The sequence below is a fragment of the Eleutherodactylus coqui genome, chromosome 5 (genome assembly GCF_035609145.1).
Source record: "Eleutherodactylus coqui strain aEleCoq1 chromosome 5, aEleCoq1.hap1, whole genome shotgun sequence".
Taxonomy (NCBI): domain Eukaryota; kingdom Metazoa; phylum Chordata; class Amphibia; order Anura; family Eleutherodactylidae; genus Eleutherodactylus; species Eleutherodactylus coqui.
The window spans coordinates 247994247-248021313 of NC_089841.1; the positions used below are offsets into that span (position 1 = coordinate 247994247).

At 45.1% G+C, this 27067-nt stretch overlaps 2 protein-coding genes across 3 annotated transcripts in view; one reads left to right on the plus strand and one right to left on the minus strand.

The window, feature by feature from the left end:
• The window catches only part of FBXO10 (F-box protein 10), a 57165-nt gene extending 39755 nt beyond the window's left edge, over positions 1 to 17410 (plus strand). Inside the window, exons 9-12 of the mRNA XM_066604452.1 lie at positions 9689 to 9964; positions 11935 to 12245; positions 14720 to 14901; positions 15789 to 17410. Coding sequence (XP_066460549.1) covers positions 9689 to 9964; positions 11935 to 12245; positions 14720 to 14901; positions 15789 to 15966 — 947 coding nt within the window. The 3' untranslated portion in view covers positions 15967 to 17410. The remainder of the gene's footprint in view (positions 1 to 9688; positions 9965 to 11934; positions 12246 to 14719; positions 14902 to 15788) is intronic.
• Positions 17411 to 21762: 4352 nt separating this feature from the next.
• POLR1E (RNA polymerase I subunit E) overlaps positions 21763 to 27067 on the minus strand; it is a 31666-nt gene continuing 26361 nt past the window's right edge. For both annotated transcript variants that reach the window (XM_066604454.1, XM_066604453.1), the window contains exons 10-12: positions 26670 to 26751; positions 22697 to 22828; positions 21763 to 22122 (exon numbers count right to left, since the gene is read on the minus strand). In XM_066604454.1, the coding sequence (XP_066460551.1) occupies positions 21969 to 22122; positions 22697 to 22828; positions 26670 to 26751 (368 nt within the window). In that variant the 3' untranslated portion in view covers positions 21763 to 21968. The remainder of the gene's footprint in view (positions 22123 to 22696; positions 22829 to 26669; positions 26752 to 27067) is intronic.

Here is a 27067-nt window from a genome sequence, read left to right on the forward strand (position 1 = left end):
AGATGATGGGAGAGATCTCTGTATTGTCCCCTGATATATCTATACATAGTTATTAGAGAGCGCCCCCTTGTTACAGTCCTGGGTATAATAGATGATGGGAGAGATCTCTGTACTGACCCCTGATATATCTATACATAGTTATTAGAGCGCCCCCTTGTTACAGTCCTGGGTATAAATAGATGATGGGAGAGATCTCTGTATTGTCCCCTGATATATCTATACATAGTTTTTAGTCTTTTTTCCAAACTAAATAATCCCAATTTTGATAACCTCTCTGGGTATTGTAGTCCGCCCATTCCATTTATTACTTTAGTTGCCCACCTTTGTACCCACTCAAGCGCTGATATGTCCTTCTTGAGTACAATATTCCATGTGTGGCCTGACCAGTGACTTGTAAAGAGGAAGAACAATGTTCTTGTCATGTGCCCCCAGACCTCTTTTGATGCGCCCCATGATCCTATTTGTCTTGGCAGCAGCTGCCTGACACTGGTTACTCCAGTTGAGCTTACAGTTAACTAAAATCCCCAAGTCCTTTTCCATGTCAGCGTTCCCCAGTGTTTTTTCCCATTTAGTCTGTAAGGGTGACATGTATTTGCCCTTTAATGTTTTCTGCTTGATTCCATCAAACTACTAATGACGACTTGTCCGTCCATGTGTGCATGTTTCGCCCCTGATCACATGACTGTGATGTCATCAAAGGTCCCTCATCCCCAGTGAGGGAGTTCCATGCTCCGCCCCTGATCACATGATGGTGACATCATCACAGGCCTGTACGCATTCTGCTGTTGTCCGGCTAGATGTTTGTTAGTATTCCATAGCAACTGAGGCCGCAGGGGGTTTGTAGTTCGCCCGAAATCTGCACAAGGATGCAGGACCTTTGATGACTCCACCGTCATGTGATCAGGGGCGGAACATAAGTTATTCACTCGGGATGAGCATCTCCACCATGTGATCAGGGGTGGAGCATGACAGTGCTGCTTCTGTGTGACGTTCATGTAGCACAGTACACACCGGTACTATAATAAATAATAATTTTTTAATAATTACTAGTTCCCTTATAGTCTTGTCGTTTAAACTGAACAAATAGCTCAGTCTGCAGCTTTATATTCCCTTCCCAAAAATAGATGTTTAGGTGGCGAAGGTTGACAAAAAAGCCTCATTCCCGTTTTGAGGATTCCTCTTAATTGAGGGACTCAATGGATAGAAGGGCTGATGGGCTGCATGAAAGAACCTGGGAAACTGTCAATCATGTTGGATACAAACATGGTTGCTACATCTGTCACACGGTCTATGGATATCTGGCTGAATCAGCTAGAGGTTCACTTGAAGAAAGCATTTTGGAACGTTTGCCATAACTAAAGTCAGCCACAGGGACAAAGGGAGCAATGCTAAGTAATTCTGCACGTAGAGCTTTATGGCTTAAGTCATGGAGTGGCGATGCAGCTTCGAAAAACAAGTTATGTTCAATCCCTTTCCAAGGGAATTATGTGTTTGGGCTCGACTCGATAAATCCTTGAGAAACCGGCTGATAAGAAAAAAAGGGCTCCTAGAAGAGCAACAACACCCCACAAAAAATCTTGCCTTTCGGCTCAAAAGGCAAAAAAATCAGAGGTAAATCAGGGAGATGGAATTATCCAAAAGGCGGAAAGAGTAGAAATTTCATTCTCAACCCAAAGCTGTCAGATACAAAGCAATGACCAGGGTCCAGTGGGGGGTAGGGGGAAGAGAGAAGAAAACTGGTTCCCGCTTCTAGGAGGTATGGAGACTGGTAACAAATAACCCTTGGGTTTAAGATGTTGTTTCCTCAGGTTATAAGATACAGTTTATATTTCTTTCTCTTAGAAGGTTCAGAATAGCATCATAGGAGTCTCCTATTCTCCAACAAGAACTAGAGGAAGGGATAGATGGGCTATTATGCCTGGCCCCATAGAAGACCAAGGTTATGGTCATTATTCAGCTTTATTTTTAATAAAGAAACTGATTGGCTCCTATAGGGCCATAATTCAAAACCTTTAAATACTTTTCATTTCTTACTTTAAATTCAGAATGGAACCCCTTAGATCCACGGTGGCTTTAATTCCTCAAGACTCGGTAATGTGCACTTCAGGTTGTCTGTTTTGACTTTTGGTATCTCCCAGTCTGCCCAAGTTTCTACCAAGGTGGTAGTTGCGTTAGTGGCCTATTTAAGGCCTAAAGGGATAACAGTAGTCCAATATCTGAATGACTAAGTGTGGCTAGTTCCAGAGACATTAGGCAGGAACACTTTAATCAGGTGAAAGACCTGTTGATTTAAGTTGGGTTGGATGATTAACTATGAGAAATCCAACCTAGTTCCTGGGAATCAGAAACCCCTCCTAGGAGTTCTCCTTGATTCGGCCCCGCTGGACAATTGTTTTTTTCCTCAGTATAAAATGAACACAATTACACAGTCTCTTCCCTTGTTTCAGAGGAAAAAATATTATTCCCTAAGGGAAGCCATGTGTTGGGTCGGATGACCTCCCGCAGTCAGATGGTCTCCTGGCCCCAATTCCATTACCGCACTTTACAGAATAGAATTCTGTCTTCATGGGATAGAAGTCAATTGTCTCTGGATAAAAAGATTAGAGTAACCCCTGGGGTAAAAAAAAAATCCTTTTCTTGTTGGTTAGATTTATCATAATGGGGAGAGGAGTTCAGTGGTCCCTCTCGCCACTTGTTTCAGTAACCACAAATGCAAGCCTATCTGGATGGGGGCCCTCAGGTTCACGGAGTGTTTTTCTAGGACAGTTCTGAATCTTCAAATTCTAGAGAACTCGGGGCCATCTAGGAAGCCCGTAAGGAACGGGGAAGCTGCTTATAATCTCCATCAGCGGGGATCCCAGAATGTTGTTGCACACTTCCTCAGTGGACAAGCAGTAGACCAACGGGAAAGGTCACTCAGCGAAGAGGCTTTCACCTCTATTGTGACAGACTCCTTTTCAATGAGAGAAAAATCAAAATGTAGAATTTTTTTTCTATAGATCCGAAAGGCTGCAGGTCTTGATGCCATGTCTCAAACTTTGGATATTCATCTAGCCTATGCCTTCCCTGCACTGCCTCTAATGCATCCTCCACGCAGTGCTGCAAAGTCTTATGACGCTGTGAGTTCGCTGACCCATGCGTGAGCAGATGAGTGTGGTGATTTTGCCCACAAAAGGGACAGATTATCTGGGCATGCGCCGGTCAGTGGCAGCGTGAGATCTTGCAGGGTTGCATGTAAGACTACTATCATGGGGAAGAGAGGGGCCGACTTACAGGGAAAGCCTGCAGACAAGAGACTGTCGGCCCACCCACCAGACCGCTGTGTCTAATTCATATGTGGCGTGGGAGCTCTTTAACTCTTTGCGATCCAATTTGTATCCTGGTTTTTCTAGGGGGCTTACTGTTTTTCTGACGTTATACAACGGTGCTATCTGCTGGCTAAAGCCAGTACTGCATGAGGTGACACATTGGATAGGCTCCGACAGCAGAGAGGCTGGCAATATACAGTAAGAAAAGCCCGACGGGTGTCTTCCAACATCGGAGATGTACAGCCTTAAATCATAATGTCTTCAGACGTCAGACAGTGGATTGGAAAGGGTTAAACAGTAGTTTTTCAAGTTTGTATTTATAAAGTTCCATGCAAAATACTTTTTGTAAACCGATGTAGGTGATAATTATAGCGCTCTGCTTGGTTTACTATGGTAAGAACTGATGACAAGTTCCCTATAAGTGTTACCACACTGCATAACCCATTGGTTCTAATGGAAGATTTCAGTACCAATTTGTGACCGAGAAGAATAGTGACCATGGCGGCATACTTCAGGACCTTTTTCTTTGGACTGATTGCCTTATGTTGTTCTCTTACTAGCCAGCCAAGTCTGAGCAGATGAACGAACATCACATCGTGTTGCATGATGGCCGTAATATATTCCATGGATGATCCGGACCGACTCCGACTTGGAGGTTTTAGTTTGTTCGGTTTTGTGGAGCGGCAGTAGTTTGTGCGAAGATTGTTGACCCTCTGCATTTCCAGACCCCTTATTACCAGAGTTCAAGTACCTTTTGAATGAGTGTAATTTAGTAACAGTGAAGTAATGTAAAAAGGAACAGAAGTGTGTCTTCAGTGGATAAAACAACCGCTTCAATTAGAGAGCGAGGGTGCTTGAAGTCTATGGCATTGCACTAGAAGGTTTATCATTTAAACGGTATCCAGAGACAATCTAGTGGGATAACCCCTGTACAATGAGTGCACTGTGTCTCAGAGGATGAATATGAGGAAAATATATATTATGGAGCATTAATTAGAAGCGATGACTTGTGATATCTGGGTGAGATGGTTGATACAATCATGGATGCACTTCAGCAGCGTGGATGGGGTCTGAACCAGCCAGGTTTATTCACTTCGCGTCAGTGCAAGACGAAGCAACACAATAGAAACATCAAAAAGAAACCCTAGCCTTCTAAGTAACCTATAGCATTCTTCACTAACTAGGTATAAGGCCTAACACATACACCCCAAAATCATGTACAAGGTGCGTCTTTACCTTTTTTTGCGCTCGCACCGCCTGTCTTTCCCCCACCTGGGTGCAATTGTGGGAAGAGTAATGCACACATCCTGCTGTTTACATGGGCCCTACTCTGTGGCTACACAACCACATGCACAGTAAGCAATGATGCGCCATGTGTTCTGGCAGCAGGGGCCGACTGGGAACTTAAAGTGGCCCTTGGAAAAAAATCCAGTGGTCCCATGTTGTAGGTCCATTTAAACTCTTAAGGACCAGGCTGTTTTGTACCTAAAGGGACAGACCCTTTTTAGGGATTTTACCCACATGGTGGTTCTACTGCCCTATTTTTTTTCCTTCAGCTACCAAAATTACTTTTGCTGCTTTTTTTTCCCCCATGAAATAGGTCGTCCCCTCCCCGAAAATAAGCCCAAGCTAGGCTATATGTTAACAAAAAAAAAACAGTACTCCCCTACCGCCGGCATTCCGATCCTCACGCTGGTCTCTATCGCTGCTGCAGGCTGCCGCGACCTCCTTCAAACCGACAGCAGTTCTTCCTAGAAGCGGTGCTTGAATACCCCGCCTCCAGGAAAATAATGCTCTGATTGGTTAATCAAGCGCTGTGTCAGCCAATGAAAGCCGGTACTCGATTAACCAATCACAGCCATTCAATGATGTCATTGAATGGCTGAGATTGGTTAATCCAGCGTCGGCTCTCATTTGCTGACGCCGCGCTCGATTAACCAATCAGAGCATTAGCTTCCTGGAAGCGAGGTATTCAGGCCCCGCTACCAGGAAGAACTGCTCTGTCTGCTTGAAGAAGGACACAGCAGCCTGCAGCAGCAATGAAGGCCAACACGAGGATCGAAATGTCGGTGGTAGGTGAGTATTATTAGACACCCCTCCGAAAATAAGACTCTGTGCCTCTTTTGAGGCTAAAATTAATATAAGACCGTGTCTTATTTCTGGGGAAACACGGTATATATAACAATATAACTACTATTATACTTGTGCTAGGGCTGGGCTATATGGCCTAAAGTTAAAATATCTAATTTTCCAAACTTAAAGGGGTTTTGCAGACTCTGTGCCGTGATACACTGGGGTTGGAGTGGAAGCTGCTGCTCCGCCTCTGTGTAGTGGCCGGCGCTTGTAATTGCAGAGGCAGCTCTCAGTGAAATCCATTAGGAACCCAGCCTGCAATTACAAGTGCAGCTCCCATTAATTTCAATGAGAGCTGTGCTTGCAGTGATGAGTGCTGGCCACTACACAAGGGTCGGAGCAGCAGCTTCTGCTCCGCCCTCGGTGTACCCGGCACTGACAGCCTGGAAACCCCTGTCAAGGGAACTTGTCAAAACCCCTGTCAAGGGAACCTGTTAGCAACTACAGGTACCATAGATTGTTATGGTGCTTATAGTTCAGGTAATGTGGAGTCTGGTGAGCTGTGCCTCATACTCGCCCAGTCCCCTGTTCCTGTGGTGTCTCTCGGCAGAGTTGGCATGTACCAATAGCTTCACTCTGTTTATGTGAAAACCCCCATAGAGATGAGTGAGAGATGCACGGTCACAAAGACTCAAGCTGCTGGGGCAGGGGACACCGCAGAAGTAGAGGATTGGCTGAGTGTGAGACACAAACTCCACCTAAACTATAAACATCCTCACTTAGTTTATGGGGCTTCATAGTTGCTGGCAGGTTCCCTTTAATCAATATTATTTAAAAAAATGACTTTATTGTAACTTTTTGGGAGGAGTTATTTCTTAGCACTCGTTTGCACAGAAAATAATCGTTCCGATTCTCCCTGGATAAAGGGGAAACGGCACAATAATCTATCATTGTAGGCGCTGTCAGCGACTGAACAGCGGATCACTGGACAGCAGTGACCGTCTATAGCCAGTGATTGGCTGCAGCAGTCACATGTCCTGGTCAGCAGCAACCAGGAAGGACAGAGGGGTTGTGAAGCAATTTTAAGTCTCCAGAATACCCTTTTAACTTTTGCCCATTAGCCGACTCTTACTTTTCATCTAATTTCTGCTTATTCTGTATACTCCTGTGTATCCGTATGTTATACCTATGAATAATAATACAGAGGTATTCCGGTACCTCTGCCTCCCATTGTCAGGGATGTGACAAGTAAATCTATAGAGACATGGTCGACTGCACCTGGTAGCGAAGACAAGGGGGTAGCCCTCCCCTGAAATGCCAGAGAAGCGTCCTGGATAGAACAACAAACCTAAGCAGATAAACACATAGACTGCTTTAACAAGGCTAAGGAGCCACTTAAATATACAATTACACTGTGACAAGAGCCGGTAGCTGCTTACTATGTCAGGGACTGTCAGAATGGTGAGAAGTCCACTTCTGCTGGATAACACTGCGGGAAGTGATTTGTATAATGCTGATCTCTCTGGTCTGCGTACTGAGAGAGCGAGCAGAGGGTAAGCCTGCTTCTCTACAGCGCTTCTGCAGCTGTCCCTGTGTACCAATCTGCTAAGGAATAATGCAGTATGCCAGCCTTGCACTGATTGGCTGAGGCTCGGCCAACCAATGCACAGTTTGTATACTGCATCATTTCCCGACTCACTCTGCCTTCCTCAAGGAGGCAGACGGTCGGCCTCCAGTGTGGACGGAGAGGGCAGCCCTTTGGGGATCTTCCCGGTGATATACATGACCAATCCGCCCATCTGACACCTTTTTATCATAGCCAACATTAATCTTTTCAGTAATTTGCAAGCAAGATCTCTGCAAGATTTTTCCAGAGCAGCACATGTACCCCAGACAATCGGGTTAATTTCCATCACCCACAGTTTTAAGCACCTTTTTAGAGAGGACCACCATATTTCCTAACCTACCTCACTTTTACACTCCTCTCTTAGAGACCTCACCCCTTCTTCATATTGTTTCCCCCTCACCCCATGCACTCTAATGCACTTCATTCCTGTATACAGTGATCCCTCGTTACGTTCCAGAGACCCCCGTGATGTGTGAAAATCCGCAAAGTAGCAGCGTTATATTTACACAAATCAATCTGTTGGGTGAACTGACAAACAATCGCAAAAGTGAACAAATCATGCGCTTTTTAGCAACGGCAGTTTACATGCAACGAACAGCAGGCTACGATCAGTGAGCCAATCGGCACCCAGGTTACAGAACACGTTCCATCAGCCAATAGTGTGCCGTGTACAATCTCCCGTTGGCAAGCGCTAGTGGCGTACTGTATTTCTTGTATGTACTGCAAAATTCCGCGATACAGTGAAAAGCAGAATTATATACGGTCTATCTAAAATCCGCGATGCACTGAAGCCGCAATCATTGAACGGCGATATAGCGAGGGATCGCTGTACAGACAGATCAGATGATATGGCTGGCTGGCTGCTCATACGGTAGATCTTTGTGTGTGTAAGATAAGGTAATTATATAACAAACATGCGTACATATACACACACAAGGTTTAGAACAGCAACGTTTCCAGTTTTTATTGATATTTATAAGTCCGGATACATTTTTTGCTGCATTGAGCTATGCTTGGAGTTTTGTGCTGCCGGCGTGCAAATTGTTGACTCTCAAAAACTTGTCCTCTGATTTTTGTAGTGACCTCTTCCTATCCAAGTGCCTTTGATGGTATAGGAAACTGTACTGACTGCCACCTTGGCTTTCTTGGCAATTTCTCAGAAATGTTGGTCTGTCCTACAAATGCTTATAATTATCTGTCTGTCTGGTTAATTGCCTTTTTTGCCATTATGACAGCAATGTGCTCTGTGCTGAAGAGCAAAACTGTCCAAATCCTGTCCTGAAGGGTGTAATACAGTCTGTTCTAGCATTGGTTATATAGGATCAGAGGATTTGAAAGTAATCTACAAAAGTTGAAACATCTGTAGGAATCGTTTGCATTTAAAGGGGTTGTCCCGTGCCGAAACGTTTTTTTTTTTTTTTTTTGCATAGGCGCAGGACAAACCCAAGGGATGTGTTGAAATTTTTAAAAAAAATTTTACTTACCCGAATCCCCTCTCTGCAACTTCTTCCTTCTTTTCCTCCAAGATGGCCGCCGGGATCTTCACCCACGATGCACCGCGGGTCTTCTCCCATGGTGCACCGTGGGCTCTGTGCAGTCCATTGCTGATTCCAGCCTCCTGATTGGCTGGAATCGGCACACGTGACGGGGCTACGCGATGATGCGTAGAAGGGGCGGAGCCAGAACGCCGCTCGTGCCCGGACCGACCAGAAGGGAGAAGACCCTTCTGCGCAAGCGCGTTTAATCGGGCGATTAGACGCTGAAATTAGACTGCACCATGGAGACGGGGACGCCAGCGCAGGGAAGGTGAGTATATAACTTCTGTATGGCTCATATTTAATGCACGATGTATATTACAAAGTGCATTAATATGGCCATACAGAAGTGCTTAATTTAACTTGTCATCGCGGGACAACCCCTTTAATTTCTAATCACAATTTGCTTTCTGGGCTGCAGACCGATGTGTCCCCTGAAAAGGCCCTTTGGTTAGAATCATAAATTCTGACTATTGTTGTGTTTTAGCTTAAAATTTCATAATATTTTTATGTTTTTAACTTACTTTTGAACCATTTCATCCTTTTTGCTGGAAATGTGTTAATGTCAGAAATAACTGAAAAAATTGCGATGTTCTAAAACATTTGAGAGGTAGTGTGTATAATATATAATGTTACACTATTGTACCTCTTGTGTCACCACTATTTCCTTATACCCTGTAACCTCTTGTGAACAGGACCCTCACTCCTAGTGTTCAAACTGTTATGTCTTACTCTGTTTAGGTTCCCTGTGACTTGTACAATGCTGCGGAATATGTTGGCGCTGTATAAATAAGGATTAATGATAATCTGCTACAATAGTTTTTCTTTTGATCAGACTGAAGGGCCATCTACACAGGATGGTTATCGTTCAGAATGGATCACATTCCCCCGTTCCTGCAGGAATGTGATAGATCGTTCTGAGCGACTGTCTGCTTACGTTGGATGAAGCCGCCCCGACTCCATGCCGGCAGTGCTGTCAGCACTTTTGCCTATGGGCTGTGTCTGGTATTGCAGATCAGCCCATTCAAGCATTAGTTTTCCTGCTCTGCTTTTGTGATTATGACATCTATCTGGGCTGATTGTGCTTTTGATCTCCGTTGTTGAGGATTGAGAAGCGCGATTACATGCTTGTGTCTGTTTTCTAGGTAATAAAGGATGTGGAGTGTGGATCATGTCATCGAGCCTTCCACACATCACCAGCAACCAGATTGGTCACAACAGCATCTACGGAGTAGCTGTATTCTGTCGGAAGGATGATGCCAGTGACTATCTTGCCAACCAGGCGGGAAATGAAAATTTTAATGATGAAGGAGAAGCAGCCAGTTGGGAAAATGATTTAGATAGTGAGGATGATCGCTTCTCGTCACGGAGGCCAATAAATGTAGCACTTATTGAGTCCAACAGTATTAACCACAATGGAGGTAAGGCGGGAAGATTCTGGATAATGCTCTAGAAAAAATGATACATTTTATTTTTTTTCAATTGCTTATGTTTTTCTGTTGCACAGTACAGAATGGTAAGCAAAAGGCAAAATGTACAGACGTATATTCCTCTCATCACACATGAATGTATAGCTGCTATCAAAATCATTCAACCCCCATTGCAAATTTGGTCTATTTGCCACATTTACAAACTTTCAGCTATTTGCAAAAAATATATATATATATCTATCAAACGAGCAATGTAAAAACAACACAACTAATATAACACGTGGTTTGGCCAAACTCAACACACAATGTCACTTTTAGGCCTCATTCACACTAGCAACATGGCATCACTGGTCCATGCGATATCGCTGCGGCTTCATGCGGTGATACCGCAACTTTGTAGCACCACATGCAAAGATTGTATACATCACCAAATAAGTATTCATCACCTCTCCCGCGCTGTCCGGGGCGCCGCTGCAGCTTCTCGCCGGGTCCCGGCACTGTTTCTCTTCATCATCTTCTGGCCAGGGAATGAAAAAACCTCGCCTCCTGGAAGCGCTGGCTGTAATTTCGCTACAGCTTATTTTCGGTGTAGGGCTTATATTTCAAGCACCCCCCACGAAAACCCTTGCATGTGATGCTACAAAGTTGCATGACTTTGTAGCGTCACATGCGACTTTGTAGCACTACAAAATCGGGACATTGCCGCGAGAAGATGCAGCGATATCGCACGGACCAGCGATGCAATAGTGCTGAGATTTTCTCGTGGCAATGCCGTGTCACCCGTGTGAGGGAGGCCTTAATTGTATGTTAGAAATATGGCTAAAGGCCCATTTACCCGTAACGGTTGTCGCTCAAAATACAAACAAATTTGAGCGATAACCTTCAGTGTGAATGCGAAAAAATGGCTCACGTGTGGTTCGTGGTTTGTTAAGCTGACTTTTCAGTCCACTTAGAAAACCTTGCTGACTTCTGGTTCTGTCTAAGGTCTCATGTCCACGGGGAAAGATCCGCAGCAGGTCACCCGCACGCATGATCCGTGCCCCATAGGGATGCATTGGACACCCGCAGGTAATTAAATACCTGCGGATGTCATTTTCCCCCTGAGGCATGGATTGCGTGTGCGGGAAAACGCCCGCAGCATGCTCCATTTTAGTGCGGGTCTCCCGCGGGGACGGCTCCCGCAGGCTTCCGTTACAGCCTATGGAAGCCGTCCGGATCCGCGGCACACCCGCAGCTGAATCCCTGCTCTCCGGTGCGGGAGCACGGGAGAGCAGGAGTTAAAAAAAAAAGAGAGGAGTGCACGGCACATGCGCGCGGCACGCTGCCGGTGTGCCGAGCGCATCCGCCGAGCCGAAGAAAGAAGATCTGGCCGCGACGGAGGGAAGATCCACAGCGTTCAGACAGGTAAGTAAATCTTCTTTTTAGGCCTCATGTTCGCGGGAAAGGAGGGACCCGCTGCGGGATTCTGCATGAAGAATCCACGGTGGGCCTGATTTTCCCCGTGGACATGAGGCCTAAACACTTCCTGCTCAGCGCTTCCCATAGAAGATGAAGCGCTAAGTGAGAAGCCCCCAAGCCGGCGGCAAGTCTTTCTGTATAAACGCTCTGCATCAATGAGCGTTGTTGACCTTAGCGGTGACGTCGGCGCTTGTGCAGTCGTTTGAAAGACTGTCGGCCCGCATATAAGGGCCTTAAGACAAGAGTGTTACAAAAGGAGAAGAGTTCATTGCCTTGCACAAACAAAAAATATGCCGTCTGTGGAATACATGGACGCACACAGCCAGAATATATAGCCATGTGAGGTATCTGCTCCTGTTCATGGGGTTTTGTTTTGTTTTTTGAATGATAATCTGTATAAAAGCCCCTTAAAGGCTCTACGGAGTTACCAGGGTGTGCTCTAGCTTCCTGTGTACACTGCTTGTTGTCTCCTGGGGGTTGCCTGTATCTCCTGTGTGTTGCAGCTGCCGGGCTGTATATCAAGAGCAGCGAAGCCCTGAATATCATTGCTAACGCCGTACACGCCAACCACGACAGCGGAGTGGCCGTATTTCAGAGCACTCAGCTCGTACGCATTGGAAATAACAGCATCTCCTGCAATAGACTGAGCGGCGTCCACGTGGAAGGCGGCTGCAGAGTGGAGTTACGGGGAAATGGTATCTATGACAACAGAAGTCACGGCATTGTCTCCAAGGGAGATGGAACCATCATAGAGAATGATATTATAGGAAACCGTGGCTGTGGCTTACAGCTCCTGCAGACCGCCGACATGAAGGTACGGTGGCCGACCATTAAATCCTGCGCTCGGGAGAGGGTCTCGTTGACATTTTTAGGGGCCGAATTTCTTGCAGCAGATCTGCAGTAGAAAATCCCCATCAAAAGCCACACAATTTGGTGCAGAATTCACCCCTTTCATTAGAATAGATGGAATACGCACCAAAAATCCGGTGCTATCATTGACATAGTGTGGAATTAAAATCCGCGCCACGTGTCCATCTCCATACGGCTTTTGTGTGGATTATTTTTGCAGCGTGAGAACAAGTTTTTGAAAATCTCGTGTACTTTGCTGTTCCTGTAAGCGGCACACGTTTTCCATTCAGAGGGTCCACACGGAAAATTAGCAGTAAATCCCCCCCGTATTAACATTACCTCAAGACTCTTTGTTTCTGGAAGCCAATAATGCATTTCCATCTTGTGATTGGTGCTTCAGACAGAGGCATCAGTCCCGGTCAGTGTCCCCATGTAGTAGTAGTGGTCACATGGCTGCAATGTGTAATAACTATAGAATAAAGAAAGACAACCTACAATTCTGTAACTACCCTCAAGGTTATTCAGTGATCTACAGTTTTTATGGGAAGTGTCTTTACAATCTGGGCAAATGTATATATGTGTGTCTGTGCGTATGTATATATATATATAAATTAATCTCTCCCAGATCATATACAGTGCATTTGATGCGCTTATTTACTGCATGTTTGAGTGGTTTACGTGTTGTTGTACTTTTGCCTCAGATGTATAGAGAAGGGCTATCATGTACACTCATTGTCAAATAAACACTCCCTTCCTTAGAAGTTGTCAGATGGATAAAACTTTCTCTGTGTGATTGTAACATTGATATAAGTGATTACCATATCAATGCAAAAGCATCATTTATTGTGCAAAACTGACCCCTTGTCTAGTGCCCTGTTGTACCACCTCTAGCTTGCATACAAGATGTGATACGGACAGGCATGGAGGTTCTAGCACCCTGTTGTACTGCATCTAGTTTGGTTACAAGATGTCATACAGGCTGGCATGGAGGCTCTAGTACCCTCTTGTACCACCTCTAGCTTGGATACAAGTTGTGATACAGTAGGCATGAAGGCTCTAGTACCCTGTTGTACTGCCTCTAGCTTGGATACAAGATGTGATACGGGTGGGCATGGAGGCTTTATTACCCTGTTTACCGCCTCTAGCTTGGATACAAGTTGTGATATGGGTGGGCATGGAGGCTCTAGTACCCTGTTGTACCGCCTCTAGCTTGGATACAAGATGTGATACAGGCGGGTATGGAGGCTCTAGTACCCTGTTGTACTGCCTCTAGCTTGGATACAAGATGTGATACAGGCGGGTATGGAGGCTCTAGTACCCTGTTGTACCGCCTCTAGCTTGGATACAAGATGTGATACGGGTGGGCATGGAGGCTCTAGTACCTGTTGTACCGCCTCTAGCTTGGATACAAGATATGATACGGGTGGGCATGGAGGCTCTAGTACCCTGTTGTACCGCCTCTAGCTTGGATACAAGATGTGATACGGGTGGGCATGGAGGCTCTAATACCCTGTTGTACCGCCTCTAGATTTTGAGCAATCATCGTTGTGTGTAAAAGGGCCTTTAGTTCATGGTGCTTATAGTAGGTGACGGTTTACCTTTAAATGCCTAAACAGAGAGAGAAATTCATGGGTGGATTTGTTTAGTAAATATGGTTGATTTTATCAAGGCTTTAGCAGACATTGTCTCTGTCTGGTTGCAATGCAAACTTAGGCTGCCATTCCACGGGCGATTACTCATTGCATTACCCGGGACTTTGCTATGGAAAGCGCAGCCCCCTGTCCATGAGCAGCGTATCATAGAGATTCTCCGCTTGCGGGATTCAAATTGCGGCATGCCGCGATTCTCCGTGGTGAGCCTGTCTGTGAGATAGGCACATTGCAGAGAACTGACAGTGCTGCCCCCTCCTCCCCCGCAGCAGGAACGATTGAGCGATTTGGAATGACAAACAAGCGATAATAGTTCATAGTAAATGCAGCCAATGAATGATAAATTGTTCGCTTTTCATTCATCGCTGATTTTCTGCAGGCATAATTCATCGTTGGCTCGTTCACTTATTGTTGGGTCTAACTACCGCTCGTTCAGTCGTTCTCATCACTCATACAGCTAATGTGACCGACTGAACGATTTCTCATTGAAATCTGCTGTATAAACAGGCTGAACGAGAGCGGACTCCAATATCGTTCGCTACTTCAAATGATATATCATTTGGTGCTATCCGGGATAGCATAGTGAAGCCACTGCAAGTAGACTGCGGAAACATGTTGAGACCCTAATTAGTAGCGGATTATGCAGCTTTCTAATATTGCCCATTAGCCTGTGTATCTACAAACCGGAGACCCATGAAGTAGCTCGCTGAGCATCTTAGCTTGCAGCTTTTGAATACTAATGTAACAATGTCTTAAAGAGCCAACCACCTATTAACAGTTCTGTATCTAGGTGACCAGGAACAGGATCCAGTCTCTCCATGACTATGGCATTGCTCTCCTTGATCAAACCAAAAGCCTGGTACAGGAAAACATCATATTCCAGGGGAAGTCGGGACAGAACATCTTGCAGCAGTTGTCCAACAATGAAGACTGCATCGTCCAGCATAATAAACTTCTCACTTACAAGAAGAAGTAGGTTTTCTTCTGCCTGATGTTGTAATGTTAGTCTATTATTTTGTAAACCCAGTTACATATTGATGAAAGACTGCTGGGACCTAAAATGAAGGCGCCCCATCACTGGTTTCACACTTCTCCCTGCATAGCTCTGCTGCTAACTAAATGCTGTGCAGGAAAAAAAAAAACAAAGGTTCCCTTTTTTTTGGTATCAGCAGGGGTGCTAGGGGTCGTAATGTTATGGCATATAACTAGGATATGCTATAACAGTCTAAGGTAGGTGGGGGGTCTGGGTCTTGGCACTCGCACTGATTGCAGTGGCAGTGATGCTCTGGTGAGCGTTGTGGCTCCTACATTGTTCCATACACCTGCATGCCGATGTTTAGTAGCAGTTTGGCTGTTGCAGCGTTCTTCAAGTCAGATGAATGGGACAAAACTGCAATATTAATGACACCTGCTACTACATGTACGACATGCAGGTATACAGAGCAATGTTAACCATGTAGAAGCTGGAGCGCTTTCCCTTGCCCTTTTAAAGGGACCTTTCATGCAGGACGGAATCTTCTGCAACAGCATTGCGGAATACGTCCTCCTGCACGATATTCAGCCCCAAAATCTGCACTGCTAACATGCAGAATGAAAAATATCGGAATCCTGCTGGTTAGCGGTGCAGAATTCAGGGACCGCATATTCTACAATGCTCTTGTGGAATATTCTGTCCTGTATGAAAGGTCCCAAACAGTTGATTGCGGATCCAGAGGTCCGACCCCCACGGATCTGATGGCCTTTCTAAAGGATAATCCTGGCAAACCCTTTAATCTGCCACCTGTCCATATCTTGTATTTAGCGTGGCTCAGAGTATGTGGATAAGTGTGTTTCACTAACGAAGTACTTGATTCCTGCAGGTCGGATGTTACATGGAAGTTGGAGAATCCCCCCGCAAGGCCTTATATTGAAGGGTGTGCAAGAGGCGTCTCCAGCACTCAGAGTAGTCAGAGAGTCGCGACCGTCACAACCAGGATTGCAGCGAGAGTGGAGGGCCGCTGTCACAATAATGGCAGTATCTTCTGTACTATCCTTTGACTACAGGACCAAACTGATATTTTACTTCATTGACCACTGAAAACGTATCCATGAATACCGTCTCACCCGTTGTTTGAGATACGGACATTCTGCTAGATGGAGCAGGTTAGGTCCTTCCAAAGCACATCCTTCAGGCTGTTAGATGCACTCTTACTACTTACCTGCAGGCTTTCATTGCATCTTCTATGATCCACTCATCATCAACTACTGTAGTACATAGAACTGCTTGTCCCGTGTCCAGGAGATATAATGATAGACCTGGTAATACGAGGTTACCATAAAAGAAATACACTTTAAACCTTCTCTAGAACCAGGTGGAAATGATGGCCCTTATTTATGAATGTGTTTGCGATAGATTCGTGTCTAAAACTGCCCCCGAATTAAGGCGCACGGACAAATTTACAAATAGTTTTTTTTGCCAAAAAGACGTAACCGATCCAACAAGCTTGTCAATATTTTTTTTCTTCGAACGTGGGCGTGGCTAGCTTGTATCTTTTCAACATATTTATGAAACCTTACTACAAGAAAGTGTCAGTAAAAAGCGGCGCTAGTAAAACCTAATGAAAGTTAGTGTGAATGATTAGGCGTTTGGTGCAAATTTTTGGCACATGATTGTTTTGTTGCAATTTTTGGAGCTAATCCAACTACATGGGTAGTTGATGTTTTTTTTTTTATTGATGGTCATCCATTTTTGTTTTATTAATATTTTAATGTTGACTAATTCTACTAGTAGATGATGCAGAATGTAGGTTTTGCAACAAAACTTATTTCCCAATGCAAACTGGCGCAGTTTTGGTATCCGTATTTATCTGTGCTGAAAGGCTTCTGGACAGCAACCGCGCTCGTCTGCAAAACAGTCCCGGCACCCGACCGCCGGCTGGGTAATGGTTAAGCCCTTCCGCACCTTTAACTCGTTAATGTACAGTCTTTGGGCGGCCCTTCCAGATCCTCTTCGTTCTCCGCCAAGATGAGGCCGGGATGGGCGCACTTCACATTCAAGTGAAGCCGTTGTCTCCGTTTAGCCTTTAGAACTACGTGGTGGGCCAGGCTTGAGTCGAGCCGCCGCGGGCACCGCGCCAGAGCCTTTTTACTCGTAGCGTTCCCCTTGGCCCAGCGAAGAAGCTCTTGCTACAAGTCACAGTGAAACAGCTTTAAAAAGTTGATGCACTTAAGGTGATGACAAAGTTCCCACAAACATTCAGAATCAGGATACCCCATCCATTTCACGTGGTACAACTCCTCCTCCTGCACTCTCTTGTACTCGCACAGATATTCCTCTGGTTCACCCCAAGGGACGTTCGACATATGTGCTGGATGCGACAGAGTTATTGGAGATGAGTAGAGATGAGCGAGCATACTCGATAAGGCAAACTACTGGAGCGAGTAGTGCCTTATTCAAGTACCTACCCGCTAGTCTCTAAAGATTCAGCTGCAGGGGGGAGCGGAGGAGAGAGAGAGGGAGAGAGAGAGATCTCCCCTCCGTTCCTCCCCGCTCTCCCCCACCGGCACCCGAATCTTTAGAAACGAGCGGGCAGATACTCAAATAAGGCACTGCTCGCTCCAGTAGTTTGCCTTATCGAGTATGCTCGCTCATCTCTAGAGATGAGACTCTGAGGAAGGATTGCATTGAACAACCACACGGAGCCTTTAAATTCTCCGCCATGTTGCAGGGGACGGGTAGCGGACTCCGGATCGCGGGCCTTATTCTGATTGGTCCAAAATTAGTGAATTTTTAGCGCACGTAGCGCTGCTATGAGAAAAAAATGGCACATTTTTGGTAGATCTTTACTATTTTTGGTGCAATGTAAATTGTACGAAGTTTACAAGTCAGTGCGCTACTCCTGTAAATTTGGTGCAATTAAAGGAGTGCCGTGTTCTAAAAGAGTTGGTGCAGTATACGCCGATATTCCTAAATAAGGGCTTTCATCCCAAGAGTTGGGATGAAAGATTTTGCAGTTTCGGCTTTTTCTTGACATCCGCACCATTTTAGCACCCACGAAGCAAGGCCACAGAACAGCGGTTGTTTATACAGAGAGACATTCTAGGAGACGCCTGCAGCCGCGGAACAAGCGGATTGTGTCCGATAAATAGACATTTACTAAAAACATGGAAGTATTTTGGGTCTATCAGTAATACATTGGCTTCTATAGAATGTTTAAAGTGTTCTTATTCTTCGAGTAACCCTGTAGAATAGGTGGAGATCAGCTACATTTGGATACATTGGACGGTGACCATAAATGTATGTGGCAGGTACCCATCACCCACTATGTTCAGACCTCTATATACCTGATCTTTGTTTACATGCTGGCTATATAATGAGCACAGAGGCCGCCCTATCTGCAGGATTTAGATGTGCTGTCCCTTGTAGAACATCTCAGCTGGTGATTATTACATGTGTGTAATATGGTAATATTGACCTCAAGGCCATACCCAGTTATATTTTATTATTTTCATATTCTACTTCTTGACACGAAAATTTAAAAAGACACTAAATATTAAAGGGATATAATAACTAAGTATGTTCCATTTAGGCCAGTCTTTAGCAGCAGTGAGTTTGGGAAGATTTAAGAGGAGGCCCGATTCAGACAGCAGTATTCTCGATAGTAGTCTGCAGCACCATCTGTAGCCGTAACCAGGGGTGGAGCCTACAGAGAATGTAGAATAGCAAGATTTGCATCTCGTCTGTAGTTTGGACCCCTTCTGGGTCCGGCTTACAAATACTGGTGTATGGATAGGACCTAGGACTGTGTTTCCACACACAACCCCACCTACCCAATACCGATATGATTTAAAACTCGACATGGCCTTCAACAAAATAACACCTATACATGCAGCATAAGAAGACAGAAAAGTAATTGGCTGATTAATATTTAAACCTTTAAATTATTTAATCTTATTAGTTTCGCGCCAATTTATTCTGCAGTGCTTTCAGGTAATCTTTTTATTAACCGATAAGTACCCAGTGCCTGGTCCTGGGCTTTAATCCCGGCCAATGATAAAAATACAGTGCGGGATTAAAGCTGCTGCAATGTAGCAGGTCAGGTGATCGGCTGTTAGCCAAGGACCCGGTGGAGAAGGTGGAAGCGTGTTTTTTTTTTTACAGCATCTGCCTTCTCTGTTGCAGGCTACATAGTGCTAAATGAGGGCTATGTAGTGACTGCTAAATTTTCCCTGACCATTTTTAAAAAGGCGTAATTAAAACTATTTTTTTTAGCTTTTTTTATGCCTAATAGAACTTTAAGGGAAAAAAATTCAGTGGAAAAAGATTTTTAAAAAACCCAAAAACCAGCCCCTATGGGGGGTGGGCGGCAAGAACAGAACAAAAAAAGAGGCAGTAAATCCACCACATGCGTAAAATCCCTAAAAAGTGTCTGTTCCTTAAGGGGTTAACTTGGTCTTTACTCCTAGCTGCACAACATGATTCTTTACAGCACTAAATGCTGAAACTGAACAGAAAGCTGCCAAAACAAAAAGCAGACTGCTACAACGGTAGAGATGGCTTCCGGCCTCATCCTGTTTTGGGCATTTTAGACATAAACCATAATGGAACCTTTTGACGGGAGGTGGAAGACTGAGAAACAACTTCACGGACCAGAATAGCAGAGCTTACGATAAGAGCTACAGATTATACATTAAAGTATATGTAAAGTTGGGGTGCTGCCAGATTGACATCATGGCACCAGACACACATCCATATGCCGTCTGTTCTTCGTGGGCACAGGATGTTGCAAGTTTGATTCTTGTCCAGCAATTTTTGTCACATGGACATTTGGTCCAAATGAAGCACTTGTTTGTAGCGCCTGCTTAGCTATAATGGGTCCGTCTGCTCTGAATGGGCCTTGAAAGGCCATTCAGGGTTAAGTCTTTTAGTTCTGTATTTGTGTTGGTAGATATGTGGCCTGGCCTAGCAAGATGTTAGGGTGACATCGCTCTCTCCTTGAGGTCATGGGGCGATGTATTTACAGCAGGGGGTACGCTGTGGCAGTAGTGGACCCACAGACACTTTCACCCCACCCCAAAAATAAGGAACCCCAGAAAATCTTCTCCAAACTTGGCTTGTCTTACACATGGATTTGTTTGAAGGCGAAAGCCACATCAAAATCTGCATGCAAGACCTGCTGCGGCCAAATTCTCCACCACATGTGAAAGCTCCCCGAGAGCCAGTTACAGATGGGCGGATTGTGGCATCTCCGTATATACAGATCCCTAATTGGGAGATGTTACAGGTGACATTGCGTCCATAGGTCTTCAGTATTTGCCGCAGTCAGTGGCTTTATTTTTTACTGGGCAAATGTATTTGCCCAGAAGAAAGTAATACCAATGAATGGAAATAGGGAGGCAAAAAAATTGCCTTTTTTTTTTTTTTAAAACCTAGCCCTGAAGAATACGGCCATTTGGATAGATATGTAGCTTCCCAGGAGCTCCGCATTCCAGTCTGTAAGCATCTGCTGGTCTGAACGCGGTCTAAAGCACACAGTTCCAACCACCGCATTCAATAACCACACCTTTATGAACTAGCCAATTAGGATCTTCGCTCAAGTGCTGCATATGTACATTTTATAGCGTATTAGACTACTGTTTTAATGTTAACGTGACGTGCAGTTTTGGGTTAGTAATCATATTGCCTTATTTCAATAAAGAGATTTTTTTTTAGTGGAGCACCATTTTGGATCCCCGTGATCCGGGACAGTTTAATAATTCCTTCTTCCTACAGCACAGTATACATGTTACAAGCAGGGATACGGCTCCACTTCACTTTTACTGCTTGCTTGGCTTACCACATGCTCTATACAAGTTTATTATACCCATGTCCTAGGAGTATATAACCACAGGGGGCGCCCTAGGCAAATATTTTACCTGCAGTAGTAGACGAAATCCGCATTGTTGGATATCACACTTGGTGTAGGAGGGTCTCTTGGAGAATCTACAGTAGGCTTCATGTGATTAGTGTCATTGATGTACCTGTATATTGCAATTACTATCCTATACCAGTCCCATTTTTATGCTTCTCCTGCACATACACGTCATATCTAATGGACGGCACTCGCCTAGGTTTTTTGTTTTTCTTTTTAAGAAATAGGTTTGTGAAAATTGTATATATATGAGAAAAATACAATAAAGCTATATTTTATACATGGTTTTTAATCTATTTCATAATTTGTATTAATGTGGGGTCCGTCCTGTTGGAAGATGAAACTTGGGCTTTCCTGTTCCGGCGGCCATATCTGTAGCATCCAGGTACGAAATCCCCAGGATTGTTTCCTTCTGGAAAGAGAAGGGGCTGGACACTTTCCTAGAGGTTATAGGGCAAAACAATCACCTCGGAGGAGTCGCACATTTGCTCCACTTAGGTGGGTTTTCACTCCTCCAGATTCTGAAAGTGATGAAGCCAACTTTTGGGTAACTGTTCCAAGAAGGTTCCATCATCCCTAAACACTCCATGAAACCATCACTTTCCATTAGAGTTGGCGTACTCTTGCCGGAAGAATGTCTGCTCGCTTTGTCGTCCGGTTTCAGGGCCGGTAGGGATGCCATCGTAAACGTTTGTACAGAATCTTCCACGCAGTCAGCTGCAGGATGTCTAATTCTTTCTTTGCTCCACCTGTGGATTTCTTAAGACTTGGTCTAGCATGTCCACCAGTAAGCGTGGAAACTGTCTGAAGCTTGCATGAACGGCCGGATGATTTTTCACTTACAGCTACAACCTTTTGTTTTAAAATTCGAATGCCCCTTACGAAGCGTGCGCCCCCAGTAATGTTATTGGATGCAACAGATATAAAAAGTAGGAATAAAAAGTCGTTCTCACATTATTTCTTTTATTGTAGAAGTATTTGTCAAAAATATATATTTTTTTTGTAGAGATCGTTTTTGGTCAGCGTAAAAGATACAGAGTGAAGAGGAGGCCGAACGGTCAGCTTTCTTAGTCTTCTGCACTTCTGGGCATCTTCTGGCAACTTTAAATTATATCCAAGATTTGGGAAAAGTCTGTAATAGAGGTTCTCTCACATTGTCTTTCGTCTCACCAATTTGAACGGCTTGTAGCTCACCAGAGGAAGCTCCAATGAGCCAATCTTGTGCGCATCGAACGTGACGGAGCTGGAGTACATGACCCGCTTGGTTATCTTCAGCCTCATGGCTCTGGCGATTTCAAACATCCTAATGAAACACATGAGAACCAGACAGGTTATTTTGTTTCCAGCAGGACATCATTTGGGTATCCCAGTATTAGTTACCATGAGGGCCTGGAGGTATAGCATACAAGTTACATAAGCCATTACTAATAGAGCAGATGTCCAAAAACATCTGTCACAGACATGAACAGCAATTAACAATCAGCCTCCACCTGGGCAGCAGCGATGTATGGTGGGTGAAGGCAAACAGTCATACGACTGGTCATCAGTGCACATACAGGAGACTCGCCAGGATAGATCCTGCCATCAGCATAAACTAGGATGAAGTCTCAACAAGTGGGGGAAGGAAGCAAGGCGACAAGAAATGGTTTTAAACAACCCAGCACATAAAAACAGGGAGTCATGTGACCTATCGTGGCAGCGCTAAGGGGCTGAGAAGACTTATGACAAGGAGAGGCAAAAGTTGCAAGCTTGTCTCCAGGATGCGGGTAGTGACTAAGGGAGCCATTGAGTTCAGCAGTGTTACAACACAAAGCACTTTCTTAGGGAACGCTAGGTAGAAGACCAATTCTCAGTGTATACACACAACGCTTCCATACCTGTTTTCTGTAATCTTTAGATCCTTCTGTAAAATGGACAGATCCACTTGAAAATCAGAAATATGCAATGCCAGGGCCAAGACGTATGACACAATTTTGCATTTCATTGTCGCGGTTATCTCATTATGCATCCTAGAAAAAAAAGATTTTAAAAAGTTGTGTCATGCAATATGGCAGATCTGGACACAACGACTAATTTACATCATGTTCTTATGATTAATGCAGGCGTTTCCAGCAGTACAAGAAAATACATTTGCACTAAGATTACTAATAACTGACATATCAATTCCAAAAACTGCTGTTATAAAAGATAAGGACCCTAAGGCCTTATGTCCACGGGGAAAATCAGGCCCGCTACGGATTCTCCATGGAGAATCTGCAGCGGGTCCCTCCTGCCCCGCGGACATGAGCGCTGAAATTAGACTATACTCACCTGCTACGGGCTGTGCGTGTCTTCCCTTCTTCACGGCCGGATCCTCTTTCTTCAGCCCGGCGGATGTGCTCGGCGCGCCGGCTGCGTGCCGCGCGCATGCAATAGGCACATCCGCCAGGCCGAAGCAAGAAGATCCAGCCGGGAAGAAGGGAAGACACGCACGGCCTGCAGCAGGTGAGTATATTCTGATTTTAGGTCTCCTGCAGATCCGGACGGCTTCCATAGGCTTCAATAGAAGCCTGCGGGAGACCCGCACTTGAATGGAGCATGTCCGGATTTTTTCCTGCACGCGGATCCGCGTCTGCAGGGAAAAATGACATCCGCAGGTATTTAACTACCTGCGGGTGTCTAATGCATCCCTATGGGGCGCGGATCCGCGTGCAGGAAAAACGCTGCGGATTTTAAATAATAATTTGCAAGTAGACATGAAGCCTTAAACTAGCATTTCCAAAGTAGTAGAGGTACTCAGAAGATCTATTACAAGAATGATTAAGCTGCTTTTACACGGAACAGTTATCGTTTGGATTCCTGCGATCCAGCGAGGATCTGAACAATAATCACTGTGTGAATACTGCCGCGACTGAACGACGGATGAGAAGTCATTCATCATTCAGTTCCTGCATGCATCCCTCCATGTAAACAGGCAGTATCACTTATGAACGACTGCCTGCCTACTGTGAATGGAGGCCGGCGGGCGCCATCCCCAGCCACTCCATTCAGTCAACAATGCTTGTTCCTGTGCAGAAGGCACACAAACTGTTATAGTTGGATGAGCCGCCATCTGCTGCCTGACAGATCATGCTGTATAAAAGCACCCTTCCAGAATGGAGACCGATGCGAATGGAGACCGATGCGAATGGAGACCGATGCGAATGGAGACCGATGCGAATGGAGACCGATGCGAATGGAGACCGATGCGAATGGAGACCGATGCGAATGGAGACCGATGCGAATGGAGACCGATGCGAATGGAGACCGATGCGAATGGAGACCGATGCGAATGGAGACCGATGCGAATGGAGACCGATGCGAATGGAGACCGATGCGAATGGAGACCGATGCGAATGGAGACCGATGCGAATGGAGACCGATGCGAATGGAGACCGATGCGAATGGAGACCGATGCGAATGGAGACCGATGCGAATGGAGACCGATGCGAATGGAGACCGATGCGAGTGGAGTCCACCGCTGTAGAATATGGTCAGCCACCATATAAGCAACAGCAAAGAAGAAATTATGGTGCAGAGTTTGTGGCAGCACAAAATAGCTGGCTGATGCAACCTCAACTAATGAGCTGAATGTGTATGGGGTGCAGAGTAAGGGTGCGTTCACACCTGCGCTGGGGATACCGGTTTCCTGCTCAGTTTGGGGAGTAGAAGAATCCCTGCAGCTGAACAGCTTGGTCTTTGAACAGAACAGCGCCAGGCGGATCCCATTGACTATAATGAGGTTTGTAAATTGTACATCCTCTCGGATGAACAGCATTGGGACAGAAGGAAGGTACGAACACCAACTTGGGTAGAAAGGAGGAAACGGAACGTAGTTTGGTTGATAAGGCTGCAAGTTTAGAAACTTGGTAAATGGAGTCCCACTGTCTCCCCTAAAATAAGCCCTAGTTGCAATTTTAAAAAAAATACACTACCTAACAGACTAATGGAGTAGCTCACTCAGTAGTAGCAGCCATTCTGAATTTTTTTTTTATCAGAATAATCTCATAAAAATAAGTTAAAAAAGAAAAACAAACCTATTACAACCTGATTTAAAGGGGTTGTCCCGCGCCGAAACGGGGGTTTCCCCCCCCGTTCGGCGCGAGACAACCCCGATGCAGGGGTTAAAAAAGAACACCGGACAGCGCTTACCTTAATCCCCGCGCTCCGGTGACTTCTTACTTACCCGGTGAAGATGGCCGCCGGGATCTTTTACCTCCGTGGACCGCAGCTCTTCTGTGCGGTCCATTGCCGATTCCAGCCTCCTGATTGGCCGGAATCGGCACGTGACGGGACGGAGCTACACCGAGCCCCATTGAGAAGAGAAGAAGACCCGGACTGCGCAAGCGCGTCTAATTTGGCCATTAGACGGCAAAAATTAGACGGCAACCATGGAGACGAGGACGCCAGCAACGGAACAGGTAAGTGAATAACTTCTGATAACTTCTGTATGGCTCATAATTAATGCACAATGTACATTACAAAGTGCATTAATATGGCCATACAGAAGTGTATAACCCCACTTGCTGCCGCGGGACAACCCCTTTAAGTAATCTGTCACACGCTTTACTTTCCCTTTAACCCCTTAATGACAGGGCCTATTTTGGGCTTAAGGACGCAAAGATTTTTGGCGGATTTTCTTCTCCATTTATCAAAAGCCATACCTTTTAAAATGTTTCCGTTTACGCGGCCGTATGAGGGCTTGTTTTCTGAGTGGCGAACTGTAGGTTTTATCGGTGCCACTTTTGGGTACATTGACTATATTGTAAAACTTTTTTTTTTTTTTTAATGATAGCAGGGAGAGAAATTTTTTTTTTTACAGCGTTAATCATGCAGCATAAATGAGACATTCCATTTTTATCTGTGGTACGGTTACAACGATACCAAAATTCTTACATTTTTTAGGTTTTTCCACTTTTCTGCAATAAAAGCCCTTTTTTTGGAAATCTTTTTTTCTAAATCGCTGCATTCAAAGTTCTGTAACTTATTTTTTGATGTATGGAGCTCTGTGAGGGCTTATTTTTTGGGAGACGAGCTGTAGTTTTTATTGGTACCATTTTGGGGTACATATGTTTTTTTTTATCACTTTTATTGCGTTTTTAGTGAGGCAAAATGCTAAAAATTAGCATTTTGCCTCAGTTTTTTAGCGTTTTTAACGCTTTTTTCCATGCACAGTCAAAAGCATGTGCAACTTATTGTACACGTCGTTACGGACGCGACAATACCAAATATGTGGGGGTTTTAATTTTAGCTTTTTTTTATGCTAATCTGAGGAAAAGCATTAAAAAAAAAGGGTTTCCTTTTTTTTCATTTTTTTTTTTTTTTTACATGTGTGTCCCCCTGGGGGACTTTCACCACAGACCTGATGATCGCTGTGATAAGGCATGGCAGGGCTACTGCCCTGCCATGCCTTATCGCTTACACAGCGATCTCAGGCACTGGCAACAGGCCGGGCTCTCGCGATGACATCGCGAGAGCCGGCCGAGGACACAGAGGGAGCCGCGCTCCCCCTGTGAACTCTTTTCCTGCTGCGATCTACTTAGATCGCGGCAGGGAAGGGGTTAACAGTGGGGGGCACATCTCTGATGCCCCCCGCTGTTGCAGCGGGACGCCGGCTGTGACCGACAGCCGGCTCCCGCTGCGGAATAGCGCAGGATCATATGTGATCTCGCGCTATCCCCAGGACGTAAGTTTACGCCCTGTTGCGGAAAGTACCCCGCTCCCAGGATGTAAACTTATGTCCTGGAGCGGGAATGGGTTAAATCTACAACAGAGGGGAACCTATCAGTGATGAGGAAGGCCTTGTCTGCATGTGATCTTTCTTATACTCACCTTTGCCTCTTAAATACTGAGACAGTGAATCTCTTTAGAATGCTGAAAATTACACTTTCTGGACATTTCAGGTCGTCAAGATCTAAAAAAAGAACACAAGATAATGAAGTTCTGATTCACCGGCTACTAAAACATGTGAAAAGCTCAAGACATTAATCTATGCAATTACTTGTAAGACCACAATTACCCACAGAACAAAGCAACCCGTCATTAATCAGTCAATAGCAGAAAATGTATTCAAGCTTTAGAATCCTCTGCACATTTGTCCCGGGAACAGCGGGGCGCTATCGAATATTCATGGTGTCTTAACCCCTTAGTGACGGCCCCATTGCCTTTTTTACATCCTGGTTTAGTAGGCTTTAATCCTCAGGGCCGTAAAAACACGCTTGCTCTGCGGA